Source organism: Diplodia corticola, assembly GCF_001883845.1.
Source record: "Diplodia corticola strain CBS 112549 chromosome Unknown scaffold53, whole genome shotgun sequence".
In the NCBI taxonomy this organism is placed as follows: domain Eukaryota; kingdom Fungi; phylum Ascomycota; class Dothideomycetes; order Botryosphaeriales; family Botryosphaeriaceae; genus Diplodia; species Diplodia corticola.
Genome location: NW_017971532.1, coordinates 188,989 through 215,804, shown reverse-complemented (window position 1 = coordinate 215,804; position 26,816 = coordinate 188,989). Strand labels below are relative to the sequence as shown.

General features: G+C 58.7%; 5 protein-coding genes across 5 annotated transcripts; 3 read left to right on the top strand and 2 right to left on the bottom strand.

Annotated features, from left to right (window-relative positions):
* Nucleotides 1–888: 888 nt before the first annotated feature.
* Nucleotides 889–2,081, top strand: BKCO1_5300080 (polysaccharide lyase family 1 protein; the record flags this gene model as incomplete). Its single annotated transcript, XM_020277192.1, has 2 exons — nucleotides 889–1,449; nucleotides 1,506–2,081. 2 exons carry the CDS (start codon nucleotides 889–891, stop codon nucleotides 2,079–2,081), a joined length of 1,137 nt encoding a protein of 378 aa, XP_020127307.1.
* Nucleotides 2,082–5,167: 3,086 nt separating this feature from the next.
* On the bottom strand, nucleotides 5,168–6,628 carry BKCO1_5300079 (argininosuccinate lyase; the record flags this gene model as incomplete). Its single annotated transcript, XM_020277190.1, has 2 exons — nucleotides 5,168–6,519; nucleotides 6,577–6,628. 2 exons carry the CDS (start codon nucleotides 6,626–6,628, stop codon nucleotides 5,168–5,170), a joined length of 1,404 nt encoding a protein of 467 aa, XP_020127252.1.
* A 157-nt stretch (nucleotides 6,629–6,785) lies between these two features.
* BKCO1_5300078 (uncharacterized protein) lies at nucleotides 6,786–7,954 on the top strand (the record flags this gene model as incomplete). Its single annotated transcript, XM_020277189.1, has 4 exons — nucleotides 6,786–7,043; nucleotides 7,096–7,371; nucleotides 7,426–7,493; nucleotides 7,840–7,954. The coding sequence occupies 4 exons, from the start codon at nucleotides 6,786–6,788 to the stop codon at nucleotides 7,952–7,954; spliced, it is 717 nt and encodes a 238-aa protein (XP_020127251.1).
* An 8,190-nt stretch (nucleotides 7,955–16,144) lies between these two features.
* Nucleotides 16,145–18,318, bottom strand: BKCO1_5300077 (c2h2 finger domain protein; the record flags this gene model as incomplete). The annotated part of the gene is made up of 3 exons (XM_020277188.1): nucleotides 16,145–16,664; nucleotides 16,722–17,771; nucleotides 17,849–18,318. 3 exons carry the CDS (start codon nucleotides 18,316–18,318, stop codon nucleotides 16,145–16,147), a joined length of 2,040 nt encoding a protein of 679 aa, XP_020127244.1.
* A 1,548-nt stretch (nucleotides 18,319–19,866) lies between these two features.
* Nucleotides 19,867–21,696, top strand: BKCO1_5300076 (dual specificity phosphatase; the record flags this gene model as incomplete). Its single annotated transcript, XM_020277187.1, has 4 exons — nucleotides 19,867–19,916; nucleotides 19,975–20,196; nucleotides 20,489–20,821; nucleotides 21,240–21,696. 4 exons carry the CDS (start codon nucleotides 19,867–19,869, stop codon nucleotides 21,694–21,696), a joined length of 1,062 nt encoding a protein of 353 aa, XP_020127243.1.
* Between the last annotated feature and the right edge of the window lie 5,120 nt (nucleotides 21,697–26,816).

The following is a 26,816-nucleotide window of genomic DNA, read 5'->3' as shown; positions in this document are numbered from 1 at the left end:
AGCGACCTTCGCTTAACGCCCCACTTCGGGCAGGCCGTGGTCCGGAATGGCCCCGGCGGTCAAGGCAGGGGGCTGTCCAGTCCTCCATCTCGCCAACACTTGCTCGGCTCCCTTCGAAAAGCTGCTGCTCTCGCCTTCGCAGCCTGGCTGCCGACCATGGTGCCGCACGTAGTCCCAATCACGGCCGAGACGGCCGCCTCTGCGCCGGTTTGCCGATTGCCAAGCCTGGAGGTGTCGCAGATGCAAGCCCCATATGTTTCCGTTTCGTTTGCAGCCGTTGTTTGGGCTGCCGTTGTCTCGCTGCGTCGTGCCTTCGTTTTGCCGGCCTGCCACAGCCGACGAGGGCCGTGGAGCTGGCCGCTCTCCCCGCTCTCCCCCCTTCCTCCAACACGCGGGAAATATTTCCGAGCCAGGTCCAGCATTGCCTGCTGGTGGATTCGGCGCGATAGGGGGACGGCCTGGCAGGCAGAGGGCCGTCTTCATTGGTGGAAACGCGCTAGAGGGCGCGCCCCACCGAGATCAAACATATCAAAACCCCATCATGCGCGCAGCCGGCTGGAGGAGGCTATTGCAAAGGGCTGCCAAGACGGCTGGGTGGGCCCATCTGGCATTTCTCCCGTGGTCGGCTGCTGTTGTCGCGGCTGGCGCCCGGAGATTGATGTGCCCAGAGTCCTCAACCGCCGTCCAAGCTTCACTGTCGAAGCTTGACTGCTCCTGCTGTGATGGCTGCTCCCACAGCCGACCAGCCCATTGTTTCGCTCCACCCTACGGCCGGCTGAGCTTGTATATAAGATCTGGGCGCCTTGCACATCAATACCTCTCCAGTCCATCAATCCCTTCCATTCTTTTGCATTGCAACCTACATTCGTTCATCAATCACTTGCCAACATGAAGTTCACTGTTCTCGCCACGGCCTTCGCCATGGCCCACCAGGCCGCTGCGGTCGGCGTCGTCGGTGCTGCCGAGGGTTTTGCTAAGGGCGTCACTGGTGGCGGCTCTGCAACCCCCGTCTACCCCTCGACCGTCGCCGAGCTGACCAGCTACCTGACCGACTCGTCCGCCCGCGTCATCGTCCTCAACAAGGAGTTCAACTACATCGGCTCCGAGGGCACCACCACCGAGACCGGCTGCCGCCCGGCCTCCAACAAGTGCCCTGGCAACGGTGGCCAGGACGCCATCAACCACGCCAGCTGGTGCGACAACGGCAACGCCGGCACCGGCTCGACCTCCATCTCCGTCACCTACGACACTGCCGGTGTCGAGGGCATCAAGGTCGGCAACAACAAGTCCATCATTGGTGTTGGCTCCAAGGGTGTCATCCGCGGCAAGGGTCTGCGCATGGCCGGCGTCAAGAACGTCATCATCCAGAACATCCACATCACCGACCTCAACCCCCAGTACATCTTCGGTGGTGATGCTCTCACCCTTGATGGCACTGACATGATCTGGGTAAGTTCATCATCCTTCCCTACGTCTTCCTGAACGCTGTATTGACTCCTTTTTAGATTGATCACGTGAAGGTGAGCTCCATCGGACGTCAGTTCGTCGTCCTGGGCAACGGAGCAAACACGCGTGTTTCGATCTCAAGCTCGGAGTTTGACGGCCACACGGACTACTCAGCTACGTGCGATGCGCACCACTACTGGGCGCTCTACTTCACCGGTTCCTCCGACATGGTCACCTTCAAGGGCAACTACATCCACCACACCTCTGGCCGCTCGCCCAAGGTCGGCGGCAACACCCTCCTCCACGCCGTCAACAACTACTGGTACGCCAACTCGGGCCACGCTTTCGACATGGGTTCCACCAGCTCCAACGCCGTCATTGAGGGCAACGTTTTCCAGAACGTCGTCACTCCTCTTCTTGAGAACAAGGGCAAGGTTTATGCTCCCACTTCGGTTCAGAGCACTTGCTCCACCTATCTTGGTCACTCTTGCCAGGCCAACGCTTTCGGCAGCTCTGGTACTCTTGCTGGCACCGACAGCTCTGTCCTTTCTAGCTTCAGCGGCAAGAACGTTGCTACGGCCAGCTCTGCCAGTGGTGTTGCTGCTGCCAAGTACGGCATTGGCATCGTTGCTTAAATTGGTGCTTGCACCACTACTTCTCCACTTGGCTGAGCCTAGTGTGATCTTACATGTTTGGCACATGTCACTCTTTACAACCAAAAACCACTGCGACTCCTTGGCTTCCTGTGGAATGCCTACGGTGAGGAACGCGTACCAACTTTTATTGGAATCTTCTTGTATATAAAATCTTTGATAGAATGTTGGGACTGATGCTCTTCGCGTAAATATTTGAATTTATGTTTACGAATGGCCTAAAACCTTCTCTCTTGAGCTTCGAATTGCGTGAACGCTAGGAACTGAATCGTTGGGACAGTCTTACACATATCCTGATCAAGACCCACGCTTGGTAGTACTGCATTCCTTGAAACTTGCGTCGAGATACTGGCTTCGACTGCCACGAATCATTTCCTCAGCACTTGCATGCTTCAACTACCCACCTGCTAACAGTGAATTTCCTAACAACTATATCAAGACGTCTTCTTCAGCAACCCACGTGGTAGAAAACACTCGCTCAATATTTATATCCAGCCAGTTGCTTCAACTACCCATATACCAACAATCCAATCCTTAGCACTGACGTCCAGATGGACTCTTCAGCTGCCCATATTCCAACGATTCGTTTCTTACAATTTACACCCGGTCACTTACTTCAGCTCCCCTCGTGGAACACGTGATATTTCCAACACTCGCATCAACATCAACAACTGACTACCCACGAGTCAGTGAACTTTTATCACAACAAACCGAAAACACAGCCACTGACACTTTTCGCGACTACGACCGTGATTGATTTAAGCATACCCTTCAAGCATACCTCCCATGTAACACACCCGCCCCACATAGATTGGCTGGGTTTTGCGTGTACGCGTAAGCCGCGGCCGGGAAGGACGACGCACTGTTGTAGATCACGCAAGGGGGAGGGGAGGGGCGTTGTCGCACATGCGCCGTCGGAACGCCGACAACGTCCGCCACCTCCCGGTCCCGGATTTAAGGCTCGGGACGCATTAACGCGCGGACGTTTGTTTTCTGGGGGCGTAGATCTTCTTCAGGGCTTCAAGGGTGCAGCCTGTAGATCTAAAAAAGGATCTGGTGACCGTCCAGGGAGGTTGCGACGTCAGACTGCACTACTGGCGCCGCTTCTCTATTCGGTCGATGATGGAGTTGGTTACCTTATCTTGTAGCACCGGAAACCGAGTTTGTGCCTTTCTTCTCTTTTTCTTTGCATTTTCAGCCGACAACTCATGAGCCATGGCCACTGAGTCCGGTTCCCCTTTTTGTATTTGGAGCGATTTGACTGGATAGGCGTATTGTGGTTCTCCGCTCGCAACTTTTGTCAAAGTACACATGGAAAGCACGCTCTGACTGCTGGACTGGCTAATGAGAGACCCCAAAGTGTCCAAGTCGTTTTATTTCTCAGGGAAATGCTCATTCAGTGCTTTGAGTATGCTTGGAACAGTTTTACGATGTTCTTTGCCTTCAGAAAATGAAGTCGATCATTACTCCCGGGTCTAAGCCAAACGCATCCTCGCCCGGAGCAATGAAGCGACGGTGGGACACGAACAAAAAAAAAACCAAACAGCTAGTATCAAACGCCTAGTCTCCGGCTGGAAGCCTTTCCCATTTGCTCCCTCCCAAAAAAGCAAAAAACACCTGCTTATCCTCTCCCAAAGGCTTTAGACCCTTATTTCGCCGTGCACATTTCCCAAGTAGTATCTAATTCCCTGAACGCCTTCGCCAAAATGCACGAATCATCTGTACACGTCCCAACGCCCATAGCCGCAAACATCAATGTCAGAAATTGTCGGTGTCGCGGGTACATCGTCCGGGTGCATGAGCCCGGGCGCAGAAGCAGCCAGGATGGAAGCTGAAGGAGCGGTGCTCGCTATTCGGAGGACCCTATAATAAACGTCAGCGTGAGTGTGTTTTCCTTTAGCAAGATACGAATGCTCTATTCACTCTAGGTATGGCGAACAATGACGGTGAGGGAGAGTGAAAAGGGAAACGGCAAGGGCATGCATACCATTTGACAGCAGCTTTGGGGAGCTGAAGAGTTGTCGATGATGACCGACTTGTAGTCTCCATTTCCGGAAATCGTGTCTTCCCGCTTTCGACCTCGTTACGAGTAACCGCTTTCTTGCTCCTCCTCTCTCTTCTCCTTTTGCTCGAGGTGGAAATTGATCTGAAGCGCTCTTATAGTGCAAACTTGATAGCCCAGGACGAACCCAATCGCATAGCGTGGTACCGATCTGGCCGTCTGAGCGAAGTTCCGGATTTGTAGTGTTGTCGTCTCAGCTGGCTCTTGGCAGTGTTGATGTAGTCGAGCAACGCGCAGACGAAAGAGGAAATCATCAAGACGACATTCAAAGTGATGGTAGAGCGAGATTGTTGTGGGGATGCTGCTCCGATGAATTGGTGCGTGCAGAGGGAACAACTTTTGTACCTTTTAAGGCTGTGAGTGAATGTTCCATGTTCCGCGCACCCTTGGTTGGGTTGACTCTATTTTCAGGCCGGGGGTTTGCCCAGACCAGCCGGCACAGGCGTTGTTACTACTGATGCGGTAAGCGCGCCTGGTTGTGTGGTATGATGGGCCAATCAGACGTGGGGGCTGCGCCTCGAGCTGAACGTTGGTGGTGGTGGTGGCTGGGTTCCTCTCACCATCCTCTTCGCCAAAATAAGCTACCGTGAGCGTGCCGACCATAATGTTTACGCTCAGCTGATTGTACGGATGATCATTATTGTTACCACCCTAACGAAACCGTCCAGGACGCCGCCCTCTCAATATGTGGGTAGTTGGATCCAATATGTGGACGAGTTTGTCTACATTCATTACCCACGTTTATGTCCGGACATTTGATTAAACTACCACTTTGTTCTTAAGCAACCACACTGACAGCGGTAAAGAGAGCAACAATGCTCATAAATTCTATCCGATAAATTTGCCTGGCTCTTTTGCCGGCCGAACCTCTTCTCTTTTTTCATTTTACCTACGCCATTGAACTTTACTCAAGAAATATGGCTGCCAATCATGATAGCATCCCAACATAAAACACATAAATACACGGAGCCCTCCCGAAGGCCGGGAAACGGGAAATAAAAAAAGGTTAGTTACCCTCAATCATCTTCTTGATGTTTGCGATCTGGTCCAAGACCGAAGACCTGCTCGTACCGCCTTTAGTGGCACGCATCTCGACGCTCTTCTCGTAGTCGAAAGACTCCACAATGTCACGCTCAAAGCGAGCGTCAACGGCCTGCAGCTGCTCGAAAGAGAGCTGATCCATGGGGATGCCTTCCTTCTCGGCAAGGGCGACGACACGGCCGGAGATGTGGTGGGTCTCACGGAAGGGAACGCCCTTGCGGACGAGGTAATCGGCAAGATCGGTGGCAAGCATGTCAGGGGTCAGAGCGGCGCGCATCTTCTCGGGGACAATGTCGAGGGTGGAGATGACGCCTGTGGCGATCTGGATGCTGTCGGCAACCGTCTTGACGTGGTCGAGCAGGGGCTCGACGCTCTCCTGCAGGTCCTTGTTGTAGGTCGAGGGGATGCCCTTGATGGTCATCATGAGGCCGGCCATCTGGCCAAAGGCGCGGCCCGACTTGCCGCGCAGCAGCTCGAGGCTGTCCGGGTTCTTCTTCTGCGGCATCAGCGAGCTGCCGGTGCTGTAGGCGTCGGCCAGCTTGACGAAGCCGAACTCGGCGCTGCTGTAGATGATCAGGTCCTCGGCCCAGCGGCTCATGTGCAGCATCAGGGTGCTGCCCCACTGCATGGCCTCGAGGGCAAAGTCGCGGTCGGCGACGCCGGCCATGCTGTTATACAGGACCTCGTCGAAGCCGAGCTCCTTGGCCAGAGCGTCGCGGTCGATGCCGAAGGGGTTGCCGGCCAGGGCGCCGCAGCCGAGCGGGCAGCGGTTGACGCGGCGGATCGTCTCGCGCAGGCGCTGGAGGTCGGTGGCGAAGGCGAGGCCGTAGCTGAGCATCCAGTGGCTCCAGCGGATGGGCTGGGCTCGCTGCAGGTGGGTGTAGCCGGGCATGACGGGGTCGAGCTCCTTCTCGGCGCGGGCAGAGACGACGTTGAGGAAGTCGACGAGGAAGCCCTCAATCTCGCGCAGCTTGTCGCGCAGCCACATGCGGATGTCGGTAGCGACCTGGTCGTTGCGGCTGCGGCCGGTGTGGAGCTTGCCGGCAATGTTGGTGCCAATGATCTCGCCCAGACGGCGCTCGTTGGCGGTGTGGATGTCCTCATCGACGCCGGGCTTGATGTCGAAGGCGCCGCTCTCCCACTCCTGCTTGACCTGCTGGAAGCCCGTCTCAATGGCCTGGAACTCGTCGTCGGTCAGGATGCCCAGCTTGGTGTTCTGGCGGGCATAGGCTATAGAGCCGGCAATGTCCTGGGCGTAGAAGTTGCGGTCGTAGTAGATGGACTCGTTGTAGGCGACCATCAGCGGGTCAAGGCCGCCTGTTGGGGTTGATCAGGACGCGGACGGAAGGTTTATCGGTGCCAATGGTGGGTTACCTGTGAAGCGGCCGCCCCAGAGCATCGTCTTGCTGGGCTTGTTGTCGGCCATGGCGGGCAGACGGCAGGAGAGCGGTGGGGAGGAGGCGCAATTGAGAGGGCCCGACAAATTTCACGGCCGAGACTGGAGAAAAGTAGCTTTGTTGTGAGTCAACTGGTGCTCGGCGGGGAATGAGCACAGGCTCTGTGCGCGAATCACCGACTTCGCAATGGAATATTGTCTTATCGATAGCGCTCTCCGCTGTTTAGCCGAGCGCCCCGAGCTCAAGCTCCCCGGTGACGCACCCACGCCGTCTCTCCCGATCTCTCCCTTCCTTCCGCTCCCCGACAGCGCCCGCGGCTCCCAGAGCACCATGGCCACCCTGCAGAACCACTGGCACCACCGCCGCGTGGCTGATGCCCAGGCCAGAGCTTGCTGGATCTGCTTCAAGCCGTCGTCCAGCGTGCTGATCACCCCGGACAACAAGGTCAGCGCGCCGCCAATCCACTTCCCGCCGGCCTCAAGCTGAAGCGTGCAAGGACTTCTTCTACATATGCCCCGGCCACTTGAAGGATCGCGGTTTCTGTGAGCCCGATGCCGACGAAGCCGCAGCTCTGGCCGACAAGAAGAAGAAAGAGGAGATGGACCTCGAGATCAAGAAGGTCAAGGACGAGTACGAGGAGAAGCAGCGTCGGAAAAAGGAGCGTCGCAAGGAGAAAGAGGCTGAGAAGGGCAAGGACAAGGAGAAGGACAAGGAGGATAAGAAGGACGAGGCCGAAGAAGACAAGAAGGACGAGAAAGAACGAGACGACAAGGTCAGCCGTCTGCCCACACCGTAGCCTGCCTCGTGCGTGCCTGACCTCGGCCAGATCCAAGCTCTTTCCAACCCAGACCAGACCAAGGCTGATGATGGCCCGCGCATTTTCACCCTCCACAAGTACGTACACGCTCCGTCACTTGACCGAGCCACCCCCAACCCCTCCCAATCTGCCGAAATGCACAATGCACATCTTTACCGTGCGGGAGCATCCATGCGGCCTTGCGCCTTCCCGACTCTGGCCTACCCGTCCGGAGCGGTGCCTTCCGCTCGGTTTCGCGATGGCTGCGAAATGTCCTTTTCACCACCTTCGAGTCATGCTAGATATGCATTCGCATGGGGCCCGGCCGCACTACTCCATGTACACTGTTCTGTGGAGCACGACGCCACTCGTGCAACCGTTGGCTGAAAGGCGTTTCGATAAGGCTGTTGTTGTCAGCCCAAAGCATGACTAACACTCTTACAGGAATTTCCACCAGATGCGCATCAGGCGGATCCGTGACGCAGAAGCTGCTCGGAGAAACAAAGACAGACTTGCGAATCCGGCCACGTTCCCATCGGTCCCCAAGGGCGATCTGTGAGGGCGGCGTGGCAGCGCAAATCTCGGCCAGCCGCACAGCGTCCATGTTGCAGCATCGCCCAGCTCCATTGTGCTCCATGATACCCGGCTGACTCGTCGCAAACATCCAAATCCGTTGCGCGCTGGGCGTTAGTCGATGTCTGGCGCACATCCTGTCCGATGTCGCTAAGCCCTAGGACGTTCTAGTGAGGTGTGAGATGCAGTCAGCACTTAGCTAGTGACACGAGGCGCGCTGCTGACGGCAGGGTTCACAACACCTCTATGGCGTCTGCTCCGCCTGTGCGCCCGCCATCGAGCCCAAATGCCAGCCAGTCCGCCCTCCCGCTCGAAGGATTGTGACAAGGCCAGCGCCGCGGTCCGCGCCAGCGACAAGGCCACCGCAAGGATGGGGCATCCCCAGGCCATAGCGAATTCGACCTATGATCACCAATTCTCCACCTTTGCTTACTCACGAAATGGCAATCCCAGAAGATCTTCAGCCCTGTGCCAGCCCGCTGATCTGTCCCACGAATCCACGCCCTCCCACGCTGCAACAACCCCGCAGGTATTGCAAGCCTGGATCGCGCGCTAGACCGCGGCCTCGGCCTGTCTGCAGCCAGCCATGAATTGCTCCCGCCTTTCCGAACTGCTACCACTCTTTGCCCAAAAATTTCTGTCGTCTTTATTGGTCACTCCCGACTTCCGACCGCCATTCCGTCACTGAACACCAGCTTTTGCTTTTCCCACCCCCCAGACATGCTACCACGCAAGTTGCACGCTTTCTGGTTTAGACCAGCATCACGCAGCTCTTGGCGCCCGTCCAAGACTTCTTGATTATCCCCCCACGCAACCCACGCATGCACCTAGCTCGTTTTCCTGTGCTTACCGTGCTGGCCGGCTCCACATCATGTTGCTGTAACTCGACGATTTGGGAATCCTTCCGTGACTCGTATCAACCTCTCATGCATGGTGATTTCCCATTAACACGCTAACACACGGGACGTTTGGGGATTTCTCGTTGCATGGTACCGCCTCTGTACTCACAACAAAACTCCTGCATCTGCAGCATCTCCCCGCAGCGGAAGTTCTGCCTCGACAGCAGGGGTGCTCATTTAGATGAAGGAAGCTCTACGACATGGGACGACAGTATAACTCCGATTGGCTGCCGGCGCGGCGGGAATACCTTAGCTTTTTCCTCTTCCGTACTTCCTCTCGCGCTTGCCGATCGAGAGCAACATACCGCCCGCCCGCGCAATTCCTGCGCTTTTTTCCACGTCTCCACCTTTGGCTCGTAACCGGCTACCCGGTAAAAAGGGAACAATGCGTGCAACTGCACTCGGCAACATGCGCGCATGTACGTGTTGTACATACGTACGCATCTCCACCACACACACCCACACACACCCATCTTAGGGGCAGCACCCAGCCGCCACGAAGCCCCGGACATGACTCTACTTTCGGTCTCATGACACCCCATGCTCGTCATCATCATCGTCACAAACTTTCCCCCCCTCCCTTCTCCCTGCCTGCCATCCAATAATCTCGGTGCCCGTCGAATCAGCCTCGGATGTCTTCTTGTGTGAAGTTTGTGTACGCCACGCACGCACCCATGATGTGTACATAAATTGATATATGTGTGGGGTTTTTTTTCTTTTTCCTTCCTTTGCTAAATATTGCCTAAAAGGGGAAAGAAAAAGAGAAATCGTGCCTCGACAACGCGAGTAGCACATTGTTGCCAAACGTAGAATGGAAAAGAGAAGGTAGACGAGTGGGTAACATGTAGCAAAGCCGCAGGGGGGGTGGCGCGTTGCCGGAAGAGCGGGTATGCGGGTATTGTAGTGCAGTCAAGTGTGTGGTTTGCTGCAGTGTCCGTATCACTAGTACCATTCTTGGCTTGGCTTGCAGGTGGCTATTTGTAAAGGACTGGTCCGAGTTGGAAAAGCGCTGTAGAGGTGCGTGTAGTGTTGTGTGGGTGTGGTCTTTTCTGTTTTTTTTTTTCGTCCTGTTAGCTGTTAATGGTTTCTTCCTCACGCCGCTCTCGTCCCTTTGATTCCCTTTTCTCTCTTTTTTTTTGATTGTTGTTGGGGTTTGGTCTGTTACGGTTCTTTGGTTTGGTTGTGGGGATTTCTCTGACATGTGGCTAGAGATAAGGTTTAAGCTTTTCTATCTGGACTGTACGTCAACAGAGCCTGATAAAGTACACTCTTCTTATTAGAAATATAAGAGTCATTCTTTAAGTTCACGAAAAGCTTATAATTTGTTATATTTGGATTAACGTCGTATTAAGAAAAGTGATTTATTGAGGTACGAGTTACTGGAACGCCCCTACCATCTATCCTTATCTTGATAAGTAGCTGAGATTATCTAAAACGGCCACATAGTACACACTTTACTATATCTCTTTATGCGAAGAGCGTTTTCCCTAGAAATAGACACTCACTATCCGCGAAACGAGGATAGAGAAAGAGAGAGAGAGAGAGAGAGAGAGAGAGAGAGATAGCTTAATGTAGTCTAAATCACCTTCTAAATGCACTATGTCATGTAGGGGGATGGTAAAGCGAATCGATATGGCGGCGAAAATGGAAAAGCTTCGACCTGTTTTCTTCATCGGAAGCTCAAAGCTTCACCGTGGCTTGTCAAAGCAGAGAGCGAGGGACGTCTCGCAGAAAAAAAAAAAGTAAAACTTCGTAGTACAACCACGAAGGTACTATCAGTTGAAAGGTACAAAGGAAAAAAAAAAAAGAAAAACACAGGCTCGCGGCTCTAAAGCGCAGCCGTCTTCTCCGCAAGGGCGGTTTTCTTCTCTAAGAGGGATCAAGTATCGAGTTTCCCCGCTCCTCGTAAACCATTAAGAAGAAAAAAGTAGAGAGACGGAGAGATGGAGCGAAGCAAAGTATTCTTCCTCGTTGAGCAGCAACAAGGTAAGAACTGCGCACAAACAACCGACATCCCCTTTTCTCCTATCGGGCGACGAACACCCGCATCGTACGCACTGCGCGACTATAAGCCATGCATGCTATAATATCCGTAGGGCTCGTCAGATCGGGGGACAGCGCCGGTGACGCAAGACAATCGGAGACGTCCCACAGAGATCGTAGCGCGGACACATCGGGAAAATGGGGGCCACCGGGTCGAAGGAACTAGTAGAGCGGACGGGCGGGTATGCGCGGCGGTGGGTGGGGGAGGAGCGACTCGACAAGGGAACGAAAGAGAGAAGAAAAGCGAGAAGGGAAAAAAAGATTTCTTCGCTTGATTGGCCGAGAAGCCAAAGAAAAAAGGGAAAGAGAAAAAAAAAAGATGGGGATATCAGAGATAAGTGAGCTATTGGTTGAGGGGAGCTCCGCGCCCGGAAAGGGTTACGTACATACATACCATGCCATGCCATGCAAAGCCTGCTTGACCTCTCACCATCATTGTCATCGTCATGGTCCCCGGTCCGGTTGGCTGGGCCTGGCCCCCAGGTTTGCTGCGCTGCAGGGCTGAGAGACAGGGTGGGAGCGATCTTTCTTTGCCGGCCCCCGCGGGAAGGCTACGTTCCGGGGGGTGAAGACGAGATCTTTTCCTTTCGTACCTGGCGCCTTTTTGGTTCCGTTCTTGGCGTTTTGCTCTATGCATACGTAATGCTTGTGTGTATGTGTATGAATACGTACCGACAACAGGCCTCGGGGCTGGACAAAAGCTAAGTCTCAATATGGTAGTAAGCCATAAGACGGAGAGATAGGGCATTGTAGATAATGTATGACGGTAGCGCTGCTTCTGGTGGTTCAAACAGTCTTTCCTCTGCTGCCAAGGAAAACCAACTTTTAAAAAAAAGATCGCGGGTTTATGCGAGCGGGGAATAAAGAAGGATTGCGATCGGCGACAGTAATGGAGATAAATCTGACTCTTATCGGTCGGTCGGTTGGTGTTGCGCAAAGTCGCATATCTGTGCGGAGGATTTCTACTACTTCTCGATGTAGATAGTGCAGGTGTACGTACACACATGTGTATAAGACCACATACGCGCCACGAAAACCCCGGCTTGGCAGCTCCTTCGTAGGGCAGCAGCCTTACAATTTCCCGGATTGGACGTATGGTACGACAGAAGCCGGGCATGTGCAGCTTTGAACGCGTAATCGGCGCGGGAAGAGTGCTGTGTGCGTCCTATAGCAAAGTATGATAGAGGCCATGTGAGGGAGCAAAAAGAAAAGCGGAGGCAAAGGCCAGGCTGTGCTGCAGACACGAGAAATACCAGGATCTGGTCGCTGCTCACTCGCCGAGACGAACGGACCAGACGACTACAGCGGATGGTGAAGGTAAATTTCAGGCAGCCTCACGACCGCCAAGCTTCTATCGTCATCGACGAATGACATACATACGACATCTGTCAGTGGTGCAGAAGCAGGTAATTGCTTAGCGCGATGGACAGAAAGCCACCTGCCCTCCCGTCGCGGATTTGCTGCTCCTCGGTCGGTGGGGGTACGTACGGTCTGGCGGTGAGAGCTTACTACATGGTCTTAAAGATAGACCGGCATCACTAATGGCCGCTGCTTCAGCCCTTCCCCGCCCTACCCACGGCACAGGCTCGACCACATCCCGCGCTAGCATCGATCATCGCCCTCGTTGAATTTCGGTAACCTCCGAGCCTGAGTTGATCGGGAAGGACCCGCAGCGAAAACCAGGGCCCTTATAAGAAAAATCTCGAAGTGGTTGGAGGTGGTTGAATCGGCAAGGCCGACGGGAGGTAGGGTGGATGGGGGCCGAAAAGCGCCACGGTACCGTCCCTGCGTCCAGGGGGACTGTCCATCCAGAAGCCCGCATCCGGCCTCGGGGCCGTTGCGAGTCGGAAGTGTGAGAAATGGACCACTCTGGACGCCGCAATTTCTGCACGAAGCCGGTTTCTGTTCCTCTCGGCCGTGTAACCTCGAACGACTGACCCCGGACCCGGCTGCCCATCACCCTTCCTTCCCGCGGCGGCTCGCCCACCCGGTGGTCCTTCTCCCGCCTGCAGCGAGCCGGGATGTGGGCGTGCTCCGGCGGGCGCGGGACGGGCACGAGTGGAGGTCATCCAGAACCGGCCGATGGAGGGGGATGACATGGAAGTATAAGCTGTGGCGCATGCTTCGACGACCTCGCTGCTGATGCCAGACAAGCAGGGTTAATTGTTCAACAGGGGTGGTGCTGTGGGATCAGAGCTGGAACGCAAGGCACATGCCGTTGCGGGGCGCTTTAGAAGTATGACTGTGTGCGGGACGGGGCTGTACATATGCGGGACGATGATGCGGTGCGATTGAGCAGTCGTCAGCGTCAGCATCGTGTTGGCTTCTTTTGAATCCACTTGTATGGGCGTGAAGGGGCAGTGGTCAAAATGTGATACGGAGGTCCAGGCGGGGACCGACGGAAGGGATCCGGCGTGGAGAGTTGTCAAGGCATGGAAAGAGCCAGGAGCGGACCATGTGTGCAGTAGCGGCGGTGATCAACAGCAGGGCAGCAGGGAAAGAGATCGTATGGCAACCGTCTGACGGCGCCTTAGCGCTGGATGCTGGGTCAAACGTTCTGGATATGATGGTTGGTTCTGACGTCTCGACAGCAGGTATCCAATAGGACACTAGTCGTCGATCAAACGGCTTGCTTCTCCAGGTTTTGAGGCGCAGATCCAGGCATATCCTGTTTCTGGTGTCGAAGCTCTACAAAGACATGATGGCATTCTGCCAAGAAGAAGTCTCTATTTTCAGCAGCTCCGCAGACGAAGGGCGCGAGGTGACTATGCAGCCACCGGGCCGGTTGGACCTGAGCACAACGCATCAATATCATGCTGTGGACGGTTTCTCTACCTCACGGGGGTAAGTGATATGCACAGCGCCCGATCCGCCGTCGCACAAGCCAGAGGCCCATCCGCCCACCTTCTGTCCGTGGAAGTTGTTGTCATTCACAGGCTCACGACTTGTGTCTAGCGGCGTCAGCGAGCACCCAGTGAGATGGAGAGGCGTTGGGACAAGAGACGGCGCAGTCAGCTACACATGACCGTCGAGGAGTGGAGTCTGAAGTTCGTAAAGCTTAATCTCTAGCCTAATTGCGCCCTGTGTTTCACGTGTGACGGGCGCGGCGTAGAAGGGCAAGCCATGCTCCAAGACGCCGGCTGTCGGCCCGGTCGAGAGGAGCGAGGGTGTAGGCGCCGGCATCCGCGTTGGCCCATGAGTTCAGATACGATGGGCGTGCAGTCAGGGAGATGTCGTGTGGTGGGCTTGACGCCGGACGCGTGCCCGCCATCTATCAGGCGGTGCACTGCGCATCAGTCCTTGTCCGGGGTGAGCAGATGATATGGAAGGGCGTGGAGACGGCGGCGGACTTGAGCGGTCAGCATGTGGTAAGTGGCAGCCATCAATCGGTAGCAGCGCTAGCAGCGGGAGTAGCGGGAGTAGCGGGAGTAGCGGGACGAGCAGCAACGACGAGCCATCAGCCCTGCTGTCGTGCCTGGCTGGGCGTGGCGGCTGTAGGCCTGTCTCGACGAGCTCCTGCAGCGCCGCCACCGTGCCCGCCTGAGTTCTGACATGGCTTGCTAAGCTCAAGGTGGCAGAAGTCGTGTTTGGCCAGATCTCGACGCTGCTCGCGGGCTTGGATCAATCAGCCTGCGTGGCGGATCTCTGGATGGGCTGAAGGCCCGAGACTGGCTCAGAGGGGGGAAATTCGAGGCGCAGGATGGAGCCGTCAGGAAACAAGCAAGCAGGCTGGACTCATGGTGTACGTACCCCCGCGACATGGCACGGACGGGCATCAGTGAGGAAGCACGCGGCAGGGCTGGAGGGGGGCGTTGCAGGGCATGCAAATAGGCAGACTGACGTAAGCACGGACCGGTCGTGGTGATGTGAGGCTCCCTAGAGTCCCTCTCCTCGCATGACGAGGCCGCCCGGCGCCATCACGCGCGAGCAGCGCGGTCAAGGGCGTGGTGTCGAGAAGGCAGTGCCTGGGCAGAGGAGCACTGGGCGGATGGGGAAAGCGATGGCGCGGAGGCCGCACTATACGTGGGTCAGCACGAGTTTTGGATGTAGACTCGCACCTCGCTTGCAGCGCCGCTGCCCCCCGGGCCCTCGGCGGATTAGGGCGGAAAGAGCGAAGCCATCCATCACCACCATCGTCATCAAGGGGCTGCCCGCAAACACTCTTCATGCGCCGCCGCCGCGCGAAACGTGCTCAGAAGCGCGCGCCAGCGTGCGCGAAGCGGAGAGCCGCACCGAGCCCGCGCCGCCGCCGCCAGACAACCACTGCCACTAACGGCTCCAACCGGTCGAAACCACTGCCTCGTGGCCGCGCGGACGCGGGACACGCCCTGGTCCAGCTGCCGCACAGCGTCGCCCGCAGAACGAGCCACCCATGCCGCGCCCTTCATTTCGCCCGCCAGGCGGAGTTGAAATATGCTTCCGGATAGCCCGAGCAGATCACTAGCCGTAGTGTTGCGCGTCCGCACGGCCCCTAGCCGCCACCTCTCTCCGCGACCTACCTCCCCTCACGAGTCACGCATCACGCGTCACGGCAAGCCCAGGACGCATGGCAGAGAAGCCAGAAACCTTCGTTGTGTGCCTTGAGCTTTTTCCTCTCGGGGAAAACTGCCGGCGCCCTTGATCTGGCGCTAATTACCGCGCCATCTCCTGCTGTGCGCAGCCTGCAGCTCCTGGACATGACCCTGCGCTGCCTCTTGCAACTCCGTCCCCCACCCCCCAATTACTGTGCTTCCATCCCATCCAAAAGAGAAATCCCCCCGCCTTCCCGAATGTGCAAGAGAAATGAGCAAACCGTGATGACTGTTCTGTGTACCATGCCGGACCGTGCTGCATGACACGAGCCCAATGTGAGTCGGAGATGCAGAGCAAAGCAGATCAGAAACAAAGGAAAAAGTCCCCCAAAAGTCCGAAAGCCGCCCACGTACGCCGTCGTGACATCGTGAAGACCACCAAGTACGAGATAGACTCCTGCTTCGGGCTGCGAGACACCGAGAGGAGGACCGACAATGAGAATCCTCGAAATAAGTACTTTTATCCACCAATGCCAAACGGACATGTGCTGCAAACCGACGACCCAAAACCGCGTGCCCGGATGGCCAGAAAGCCGCCCTTGGAGCCACGCCTCCCTCTGTGTGGTATGTGAATGGTTCTAATAATGACGCCGCGACCAAAATGCTGGATGACAATCATGCTCGCTCAGCAATCGCTAGTCAAACTCGTCCTGTAACGCCTGCTCACGACTCATCACGCGCTTCACTGATGACGCCGGGCTTGGGCGCGGCTACTGCAGTCAGCGTGCCGCCTGGACCCATGGTCGATCCCGGAAGCGAGCCCACCGATCCCAGTCGCTCCTTTGGCGGAGGCTCGTCCTTCATACATGCGTTCTCCAGCATGTTGGTCCACTTTCCGCTCGTGCCAGCGTGGCTGTGTTTGAGATGCTGCCGGAAATGATCGGCGCGGAAGAATTTCTTGGCCTGGTTGCATTCACCGAACTTGTGCACGTGATTCAGGTGCTCCGCTCGTACCTCCCAGTCCGCGGGGTTGGGGAACTCCTCGCCGCAGTACCCGCATACGTCTGCCACCGTCGGGTGCACAGTCGACGGGTGGAACGCCGCTTGCACCCCCGATAGCGCCGCGCACGACCACGAGTGGCGTCGGAGATGAAGAGAGTTTTGGTGCCGCTCCGCCTCGTTCTTGTTCTTGAACCGATTCGGGCAGTATGCGCACGTGTATTGCTTTTCCATCTCGTGCATTCTGGCTGGAGTTAACAAAACTGCCCGGTGGCCTGATCCGAATCCGCGTGACACGTACCTTAATTCTTCTTCGCTGTCAAACTTCTTCGGCTTCTTGGGGCAGCACTCGCAAATGTAGAGGCCTTGGATCTTCGAAACGCTGTTCTGCCGCGAGTGTGCCAAGCTGTCCGCAGACAGCTTGCGAGCTTGCAGGGCATCTTCGCCCGACAACCCGCGCTGGTGGTGCGACGGTTTCGACAAAGAGCCACGTGGGCTCGGGTTCAGCGATCTGGCCGTCGAGTACGGCGACGTCGGCCCAAATTCGTCGATCGATGGCGAAAGTGCACCGGGGGAGAGACGGTCCGTGTTGTAGCTCGTCGCGCTGCTGGCGATTGACAGGCCATACGAAGACCCAAGAGATCCGTTTCGTTGTCCGAGGGAAGAGGTCGAGGATACCGAGCCGTGATTGGCGTGGAATCTCGAGATGGGCGAGTTGCGATTGACCAGCATCTGAGCCGATCGGCGATGGTAGAGGTCGTTGCCGCCGCTGGGGCGGTCTTCGCGGTTGGCCTCGGTGGGCGGCGAGGACGCGCGCCTCTTCAGGCCGCCGTGGGTGCTGAGTTGATACTCGTCCGAGCCGGCAGGGCTGCGATCGTTCAGGTTGAGATCCCGCATGCCGTTCTCCTCCATGGCGAAATCGGGTTCCAAGAAAACGGTGTGGTCGTAGCTGCCCCTGTGAGAGTGAGGGTCTTCGTATCCGCTGGGGCCCGAAACACTGCCGTAGGGGCGTTGCGCAGGGTTCTCGCCTGACCCCGGTCCGTAGATGGGACTCCGGAAACCCGTCTGGCCGGGCGAGATGGCCCCCGAGCTTGGCGGCCAGTTCGATGCAGTGAGGTCGACGGAGCTCAGACGGCGGTCTGGCATCGAAAGCGGCTTGAGCTGGCCATTTAGTTTGCTGAGTGTGTTGTGCGGGCTGGTTGACGTTTCCTGGGCGCTCGTCGAGAGGAAGCCGGTGCCAGGGCCGCGACTCGGCGTGTTGGGGCCGCCGATCTTGGATAGTAGTTGCTTGTCGTAGGCTTGCGACGAGTCTTCGAGCGAGCGCTGGCCGAGTTGCCTCTCGCTCTGGAGGCTGTGTCAAGCGGTCAGCAGCGAGCACAGGGAGCAGGCGCCGTGTGCGCAAAGAGTAGAAGAAGGAAGGGTACGTACCGGTGGTTTGCCATGGACGGGCGTGGGAGATCTGGGCGATCCTCGTCGCTATGGTGACTCAGGCTGTCGGCGGCCATGTCGGTGTCCTGAGGCTTCACCGTCGAGAGCGAGCTACCTCGGCGAGCCCAGTTGCCGCGCTCGCTCTCTTCTACGGCCTGGTCTCGTTTCACCTGGGCGCCCAGGAGGCTGGAGCCCGGCTTCACCGAGCCAAAGGCATTCTTCCCGAAGGACGAGCTATTCGGGCCATTGCCCCACTGCCACCCGGGATCCTGTCCATCGCTCAATTCGCTGATGTAACGCGGCGGAGGCAAGGGCGGCGGCGGAGTGTCTCGAGCATTGGGAATGGCCATGGGAAGAGCGGTCGGGGAGGCATACGATGACGACCGGCGCGGGATGGTGAAATGCGAGTGGTGCGTGCCGGAGTCATATATTCGTATCGCCGGCGTCGTGGTTGCGTGCGACATGTCCATTAGGGGTGACGAGGCGGGAGCCGCCACCAGCTGAGTCGGGGGATTAGTGGCGGGCAGCTGCTGAGGGCTTTTCGGCGCTGAGTGGCCGGTGTGCGGGCGCCACAGGCAGGGCTGCCAAGGGAGGGAGGGAGGGAAGGAAGGGGAGCGGGAGGCAAGGAGCAGCTGTCGGGGAGGGTTGGTGGAGAAGAGCAGAGGAGCGGAGGTGGAGGTGGTTTGGCTGGGCAGGCGAGGGGCTGCGCTGCTGGGGGAGGCGTATCGTGTCGTGATACTGGGAGCACGGGTGCCGGCCGGGAACGCTCAGCCCTACAGCATGCGGTAAGTGGTTGGGCCAGGCTGAAGACGAGGGTGCGCCGGCGGCAGCGGCGAGCCAGCGCTGAGAGGCAGACTGACCTTGGGCGCACCACCGCTGCTGAGTCCAGGAGCTTAGCCGTCAGTGAGCTGGGCGGCGATCATTGCATTGCAAGCGGTTGCACCAGCATGCGCGGGCGTGTGAAGGAGCGTGCAGGACCTGGGCGGGTGATTGGGCGCGTCCGGTACGGCTGCGGCTGGGGGAGCTGCTCCAGCGACCTTGGGGCGAGCTGCGGCGAGGGTGCAGTGCGGTTGCAAAGCTGGACTGTGCGAAGAGTCGACATGGATGGAGCGCGAGCCTGAGTGGGCCGGCGGCGCGCTCCCTGCCACTGCCCGTCTGCCTTATGACAGACGGCGGAGGCGCAGCGGCTTACTTGCTCAGGTCGTGCGCCGAGTCCCAGCGTAGGGCGACTTGGGCCCCCTAACCGCCAGCCAGCCTCAGCCTTATGGCCGGCGGGCACATGTCGTCCCCCCACCAGCACCCGCGCCAGGCCGCAAACGAGCCTCGGCCCTACGCCTGCCCGCCACGAAAGGGGCACCCATCATATCATCGCGCAGTCGGCAGTGCAGCGCTCCCGCCCGCCTGGTTGCAGGGCGGCCTGCAGCCCGCGGAGCTGACGGTCCCTGACCGGCGCAGGTGCTGCTGCAGCGCTGCATGCCAATCACTCGTACTGCGATACTCCACTCTCAGGCCACGCGCAACTGCTCCGATGTCTCAAGCGCTGCTGAGAGCGCGCTCTCTGATCATCCCCTAGGCCCAATCTGCAGCGCCGATCGCCGATGCCAGCCCTCGCCAGCGCAGCTGCAGAATGAGGTTGCGGCATTCCAGACGGCTCCGCGCGCGGCCCCCATGCGGCTGCTGGAGGGATTTTCCTGGCCGTCGCAGGCGCAACGGATAGGGCTGGCTGGGCTGTGGCTATGCGCCCTGCCGAGCCTGCCCATCCACATCCACCCACAGGGCCACATCCGCTTCCACCTCGCCAGCGTGACCGCACGACCGCACCACCGGACAGATCGCCCGCACGGCCGCCGACGTAGCATCTCCCCAGCTTCCAGCCCGTGAGCCCACCCGTCCACCACCAGCCCTAGCCCTGCGAGGTTTCAGCTTTGTCAGACGCCCACGCCTCGCTTGCCCTGCCAATTCCGCCCGCTACCCGAGGTAGCACCACCCTCCCTTCTGCAAACCCATCGTCTCCCGGCATGGCGCTGCTCGACAAGGTGCCCGGTGCCCTGAGCCTCTACATCGGCGGGTACGTAGCCCGCCCGCCGCGCCCACCCCGCGCCTGGAGCTGACCGAGCCGCGCGCAGCCTCTTCTCCCTGCACCGCCGCGAGGCCCTGGCCGAGGCGAAAATCACCCATGTGCTCTCGGTGCTGCGCCTGCCGCTCGGCAGCGAGCTGTTCCGCCCCTACACGCACCGTGTCGTACAGGTCGACGACGTCGACGACGAGAACCTGCTGGAGCATTTCCCCGAAACCAACCGTTTCATCCAGGACGGTCTTGACAGCGGCGGTGGCGTCCTCGTGCACTGGTAAGTCAACCCTGGCCAGCTGAATTTTTTATGCACATCTCCCACATTTTCCCTGCTCGGATCTGTGGCTTGGCGCGTTTGCCTCCTCCGTCGAAGGCAACACACCGGCCGCCGCGTCGTCATCTGGGAGGCGGCGAAACGGTCTGCACTCCGCGTGGCGTCTCCCACCATTTTTTTTTTGTTTTGCTCGTCCTTGCATTCGTCGCGCTTCCGGAGCCAATGGCCGGCCACGCCGTTGGTGCTCGGCACGTGACTTTGACCGTTTTCATTCATCATACCAACATCGCTGCAGTGCTATGGGCAAGTCCCGATCGGCCACAGTGGTCATAGCTTACCTGATGCACAAGTACCACATGTCGCCGGCTGAGGCCCTCGAGCAAATCCGCTTGGCCCGCCCGATTTGCGAGCCAAACGAGGGCTTCATGAAGCAGTTGCAAATCTACCACGACATGAAAATGGCGGACAACGTGGACGAATCGCCGGCCTACCAGCGCTGGCTCTACCAGCGCGAGGTCGAGCTGAGCCGCGCTTGCGGCCAGGCGCCCGAGGCAGAGAAGATCCGATTCGAGGACGAGCATGTGCAGGAGGCCCAGGCAGAGCTGGAGCTGAGATGTCGCAAATGCAGGTACGCATCATCCCTTTCAAACGATTGACGGCGGCCCGAGTGCTGCCGATCCCTATCGGCTGTGTTTTCGAAGCCCTTGGCCCCGACGTTCGCTTCTCCTCACCGTCATGCTCCATTCTCCGCTCCTTGGAAGGGAGGGTCGCATCGACTGGAGCAGACGGCATGCATCAGCAGGCGAGATGGATCCGCTTCGGTACAGCCCCAAAGCACTGATCCGAGGCATGTTCGCACAGACAGAGCAGACTGGCGGCTCCGATTCGCGCAGGCGGGCTCATGCGTGCCACGGGTAGAGAGCTGCATCAGCTGCGCGCCCAGAGATATGCTTCACCTTCACCCGACTAGGCGGGCTCAGCCCTGTCCATCTTCATTCCTCACGGGGCGGTTGTTGGCCAGTGACTAGCGCTGATCGGTGTTTTAGACGTCCGCTGGCAACATCGGCGTTCATCAACAGTCATGCTGCTTCAACGAGCGAGGCCGGTCAGCAGAGGTTGGACGCCTCGAACTGCTCGCACTACTTTATCGACCCCCTGTCATGGATGAGGCCCGAGCTCGAGCAGGGAAAGCTTGACGGACGGTTCGAGTGCCCCAAATGCAAGACTAACGTGGGTAAGTACGCCTGGCAGGGCATGCGGTGCAACTGCGGCGACTGGGTGGTCCCCGCCATTAGCCTGGCCAAAGGACGCATCGACGAGGTGCGCAAGCGCGCGGGGAACGCGGAACACCTGTCGAGCATCAGGAGACCACCTGGCGTAGGAGGAGGAGGAGGCGGAGGAGGCGGAGGAGGCGGCGGCGGCGGCGGCGGCGGCGGCGGACCGATAGGCCCTGGAGCAGGCGCAGCGGGTACGAGTAGGACTCCCGGGATGGGCAATTTGTAGTGAAATACACACATGACGAGTTGGGAGGTCGGCAGGAAAACTATGACGACTGCATGGCGCGGACATTGGAACTGCTGCAGTGCGCGCCGAGCATTATTGCGGCGAGGTGGATTATTGGGGGCGACGATAGCCGCGCATTCTCCTCCGGATGCGGGCGTGGAGCTAGACTACCACCTACCACTGACGTCTGCCCGTCAGCAGCCGGGGCGATCGACGGGATGCGGCTTTATAGGGACAAGATCGCTCAGATGGTTTAACGGCGACAAGAGCATGGCAGTCAGGCAGGCCATGTGCTGGCGACATGCCCCTCCTCCCCGGTGGTCTGGAGTTGCGAGGGGGTCCAAGAAAAATTGGAAAGGGCTGCACTCTGCACGCCCAGGCGCATAAGCTCGAAGCCAGCAGGGGCTAGCTGCTTCGACCTGCCAACCGCCGCTTCGCGCGCCATCGCCATCGCCAACGCTCGTCCGCTGTTGGTTGTTATTTATGCCCCCCCTCACCCGACGATATCCATGCGGGAGAGAGGCGTGCAAGGGCCCCCAATCAGGCCGGCCAACACGCGGCGCCTCCTCCGGGCCGCTCTGGCAGGCCGACGCCAAAAAGTAAACAGCAAGATGCAAAGCAGATGAGGCACAATAACATGCGGAACCCTGCCGTACAGCCGCGCTATTCACACGATTGTCCATGCAGATCAACCAGAAGCACGCAATGCCCACCGTACCGACGCGAGCAGTGGTGGGCGTGGGAAACAGACACCGGGGGCTGGCATAACCACGGGCATGCAGCGCAGCTGGACGGCCAACCGCGCATGACCACCCAACAAAGGCCCATACGAGCCGTGCTCCACATTAAGAACCATAGAGCCTTGACTATTCAACCACGAAGATCGAGGGCGTCGTATGTATCCACATGCGCGGCAAAGAGAGGAAAAAGGCGGCATGGTGCGAGGCGGTTTGGACAAGAGGTGTGTCGGCTGTACCGTACCTAACCGCCGGCCTCTCTCTCGCGCTTTTTCTCTCTCTACCACGTACTACCAAGGCACCACATACTCCATGTGCGCCCCTTCACACACGGCATTCACCACCAGACAACAGGAACACAAACCACACCCATCCCCCAGCAGCTGCAATCGGCCCGAAAGCCTATTATATTGCGCAACTGAATCGCGTTTCCAACACCCCTCCCCGTATTGTTGTACACCACCGCCAACCGACCAACCGCCCCGACCCCTGCTGCTGCGCCCTTTAAGAAACGCCCTCTAAGTACCCTATACTGCATGTACGTATGTATGTCTGATACCCGGGATATCCCCATCTCTCTTCCCTCCTCCCCGTAAACAACCTCAACCCAAAACTCTCCCTCCCTCCCTCCGGCCCTTCCATCCTTCCTTCTCGACACACTCTCAGCAGAGCCCATGCGCCCGCGCACAGAGTGATGCAAAGAACACGGACAACGAAAAAAAAAAAAACCTAGACCATACCGCGGGCATTGCGCGCGCGCAGGGGTAGTAGTCCTTTTTTTTCTCTCTTTTCTTTTTCTTCCTTTTGCCTTCCGCTCGCGCCGGAGGGCCAGCCACACGCGCGCGCACGCGTGCACGCCCGCCCGTCGGCCGCTGCCGGCCGTATTATTGCTATTGTTATTATTGTTGTTGTTGTTGCTGTTGGTTTTTAATACCCAGTTGAAACCGCGCCATTATTATTTTACGGGGAAGGAGGAAGAGGAAGAAGGGGAAAAATTTTTATCCCCCACTCTGATGTCGTGAGTAGGTACAGAGTAGTCCGTAGGTAGATAGGTAGATAGAAAACATCTGAGCATAATGAGGTCATCGCCGCCCCCTCTCTCTCCCTCACCCCCATTCTGCCCGTGTGTTTTTTTTTCCTTCGGCAAATGTGTTCGGTGGGGGCTGCGGTGCGTGTTGGAAGGCATCATCATCTTCTAACGTGCACCGCACATTACGTCAAGATAGGCGGAGGGGGGGTGGGTGTGTTGGTGGGGAAGGAAGTGGAGAGAGAGAGGGGGAGCAATAATTATGCGAGAAAAGGGAAAGGAGCTGGGAAGAATACGATAGGGCTATGAAGTAGGGGCGCTAGGGTACCCACATGGTGTAGAGGAGCGTGCGTAGGGCAGGCAGGGCAAGGCAGGGCAGGGCAGGGCAGGGCAGGGCCGTTTTGCGGCGTTGTTTGTCGTTGCTGTTGTTTACTACTGTGAGGCAGGCATAGCAACACGAGAAGTTGCTGCTGCTCATCCCAGCTGGTAACCTTGCGCGCCAGTTAAATGACGGAATAAAACACGAAAGAGGTCACAGATCGTTCACCGTCAACCATTTGGCATGCCTTGCGGACGGGAAGGCACGTATTGGCAGCATCGTCGTGACCTGCCTGCCTCGCTTGATGGTATACCCTGTGTCGCAACCAGCCTACACAACAGACGGGAGTGAGTGATTTTCCATGTAGAACTATCGAGTACGGATAAGGGAAGGCACACGCGGCTTAGTCGGTTGGATTCAGACAGAGGGCTTGCATTAGCGGGGGGAGGGGAGAGAGTCAGTGTGCCTTTTTTCCCTTTGATTGTTGTTATTATTATTTTTCCCTTGCCCTTCGGGGGCGGACTTGCGAGTCCGTACACGACGGCACTAAGCGCGCGGGCAGAAGCGAGCGGGAGAAGAGAGACAAGACAGAGTAGTACCTACCTAGCTGCAAGCAGAAAGAGAGAGACTAATCCGTCGAGCGACTCGAGCGGGGCTGGCCGGCGGCGCGCTAAACGAGAGGATTACGGAGAATTCGCTATTTCGCGACTATTGCTCGGGCGGGCTTCGTCCGGGTCGGATCGGATTTACAGGGCATTGCAGAAGGGGGCAGGTGGGTTGGGTGCCCCGGCGAGTGCTACGATCTGCGGCCAGCTGGGTGGTTCCATGAGTAATTCCGCGGAGGGGGCATGTGCCGAAACGGGCAAGGCGGGGGCCGGGAGTGGTGTGGTCAGGGAGTGGAGTTGGGCAGGACCGGGCAGGACTGGGGCCGGGGAGGGGGTGGTCGAGAGGGGGTGAGGGCGCGTGTGATACGACAGCGGCGGGAGGGTGGTATGGAGCGGAGCGGCGGCGGGGGGCAGCGAAGGCGGGCGAGCCAAGAAGGGCGTGAAAGTGGAGGGATGTTTCGGCGGGCGACGGAGGTTAGGCGGGTGGGTGTCGGATGTGCCGACGACCGACCAAAGGCTGGATTGTTTGGATTGTTGGGCCCGCCGTAGGCCGTAGGGCTCGGAGACGACTGATGAGTCGTGCTGGCGGGACCCCGTGCCTCAGTCGTGTGGCGCGCGCTTAAGACTGCGCAGGGCTGGCGTGCGACTTGGACGGTGGTGGCAGCGGCCGGCCGGCAGGTAATACGACAGGGCAGGCGCTACTTGCGCTAGACGCAGATCGGCCGTGCGCCGTGTCGCGAATCTTGGGCGTTTTCAGGTCTCGTCAGCCTGCTCTCTCCCACCCAGCATCGGCCCGCGACCGCACGAAACCTACCGCACGACAACCGCTCCGGCAGCACGTTTCACGCTCGCTGCCCGCGCCAAACACGGCACTCGGAGCCAGCAACACCTCACATGCCTGCGTCCATACTTCGGCTTCGGTGCTGCCGCTCCAGCGCCATGGTCCGACACGTCTGCCCGCAAGGGAGCATCGTGGGTACATATGGCAATACCGCCGGCCGTCTGGGTACCCCCATCGACCACGGCACGGGCGAAAAGCGCGCAGGTATGACGACGGAAGGCGGGGACCGCCGCAAGGCCGCCGCGAGACGGCCGCTGGCATGCCCTCATGCCAGACAGCTCGTGCAACAGGCAGCTTTTGTCCCCGTCGGGCCGGCGTCTGTTTCCCATTTGGCTGGGCGGTACATTGGTGCGGCATCACGGCCGGAGCGAGGCAGACAGACGGCAGACAGACGGCATGGGCGGACGGGACGGGCAAGCACGGTGGGTCGAGGCGTGCTGTGTATGCGGTGCTCGCGAGCCAGCGGTGGAAGCGCTCGCGGTGCAACGGGGGTTGAAAAAGAAAAAAGCGAACGTCTTCCCCGGGCAGGCTCGCAGGGCTGGATACGGAGGCTGGGTTCCACGAGCAACACCCGGCGTGGTGGATGCAATCAAGGGCGGGGGCTGGGCGGAACGCGGCATGCAGGCCAGGCCCAAAGGGGCAGGGCAGAGCAGAAAAGCAACAGGCAGGCAGGCACGCAGGCAGGCACGCAGGCAGGCACGCAGGCAGGCAGGCGTGGGGATGGCGGAGAGTATTGAGTGCGTGCACGCAGAGGCGGATTAGCGCCATGCACCGGCCAACCTTCACGGGAAGCGCACAGAGCAGACGGTCTCACATGCCGCATGAACCGGAGAGTGGAGGCGGACAGGCAGAGGGCGACAGAGGGCGAGCAGGCAGGCAGGCAGGCAGGCAGGCAGGCAGGCAGGCAGGAAACGGGACGCGGTCTGGAGCCGGCGCTGGAGCAGGATGGAGCAGCCGTTGGCGCTGGTGGCTTGCGGTTCCTGGCCAACGAGACGCAGCCGCAGTTTCTCCTGTCTTTAGGGCGCGGCCGGCGCTCGGTCGACGGGCTGCAGCCTGCAACAGACGCGGCGTGGCAGCCAGCAGCCTTCACCTGTCGACAATCTCCGCGCGCCGGAGCGAGGCGCGAGGCGCAGCAGCTCCGGCTGATGATGATGCGCGCGCTGAGCTTGTCCAGACCGTTGCTGCTCTCGCTCGCCAAACGCGAAAAGGGACGATCAAACGCGGCCGACGCTCCAGGCCCCTGCGCCGCCTGCCCACTGCCCACTGCCCGCCGGACTGCGCTCGCGCCTCAACTCCGGCCCCAGTCGCTGCTCAGCTATTACCACGCCGTTGCTGGTTTCATCCTCGCACGCCAATCCTCTGACCGCTCACGTCCTCGGCCGATTGTTCACGACACCATGACGCGGCGCCGCACTAGCCCTCCAGCTTGCAGCCTCGTCTTTGCGTCTTTGCCTTGGATCTACCTGCCAGTCGACCTGCTTCGGCCCTTTGCGAGCATGGCTGTCTCGGCCCATCTGCGGTCAACTCTGAACTCCACTGCTGCTGGAGCTTGGGCATGCGCGCAATCGCTGCATCTCCCTGCCACCACAGG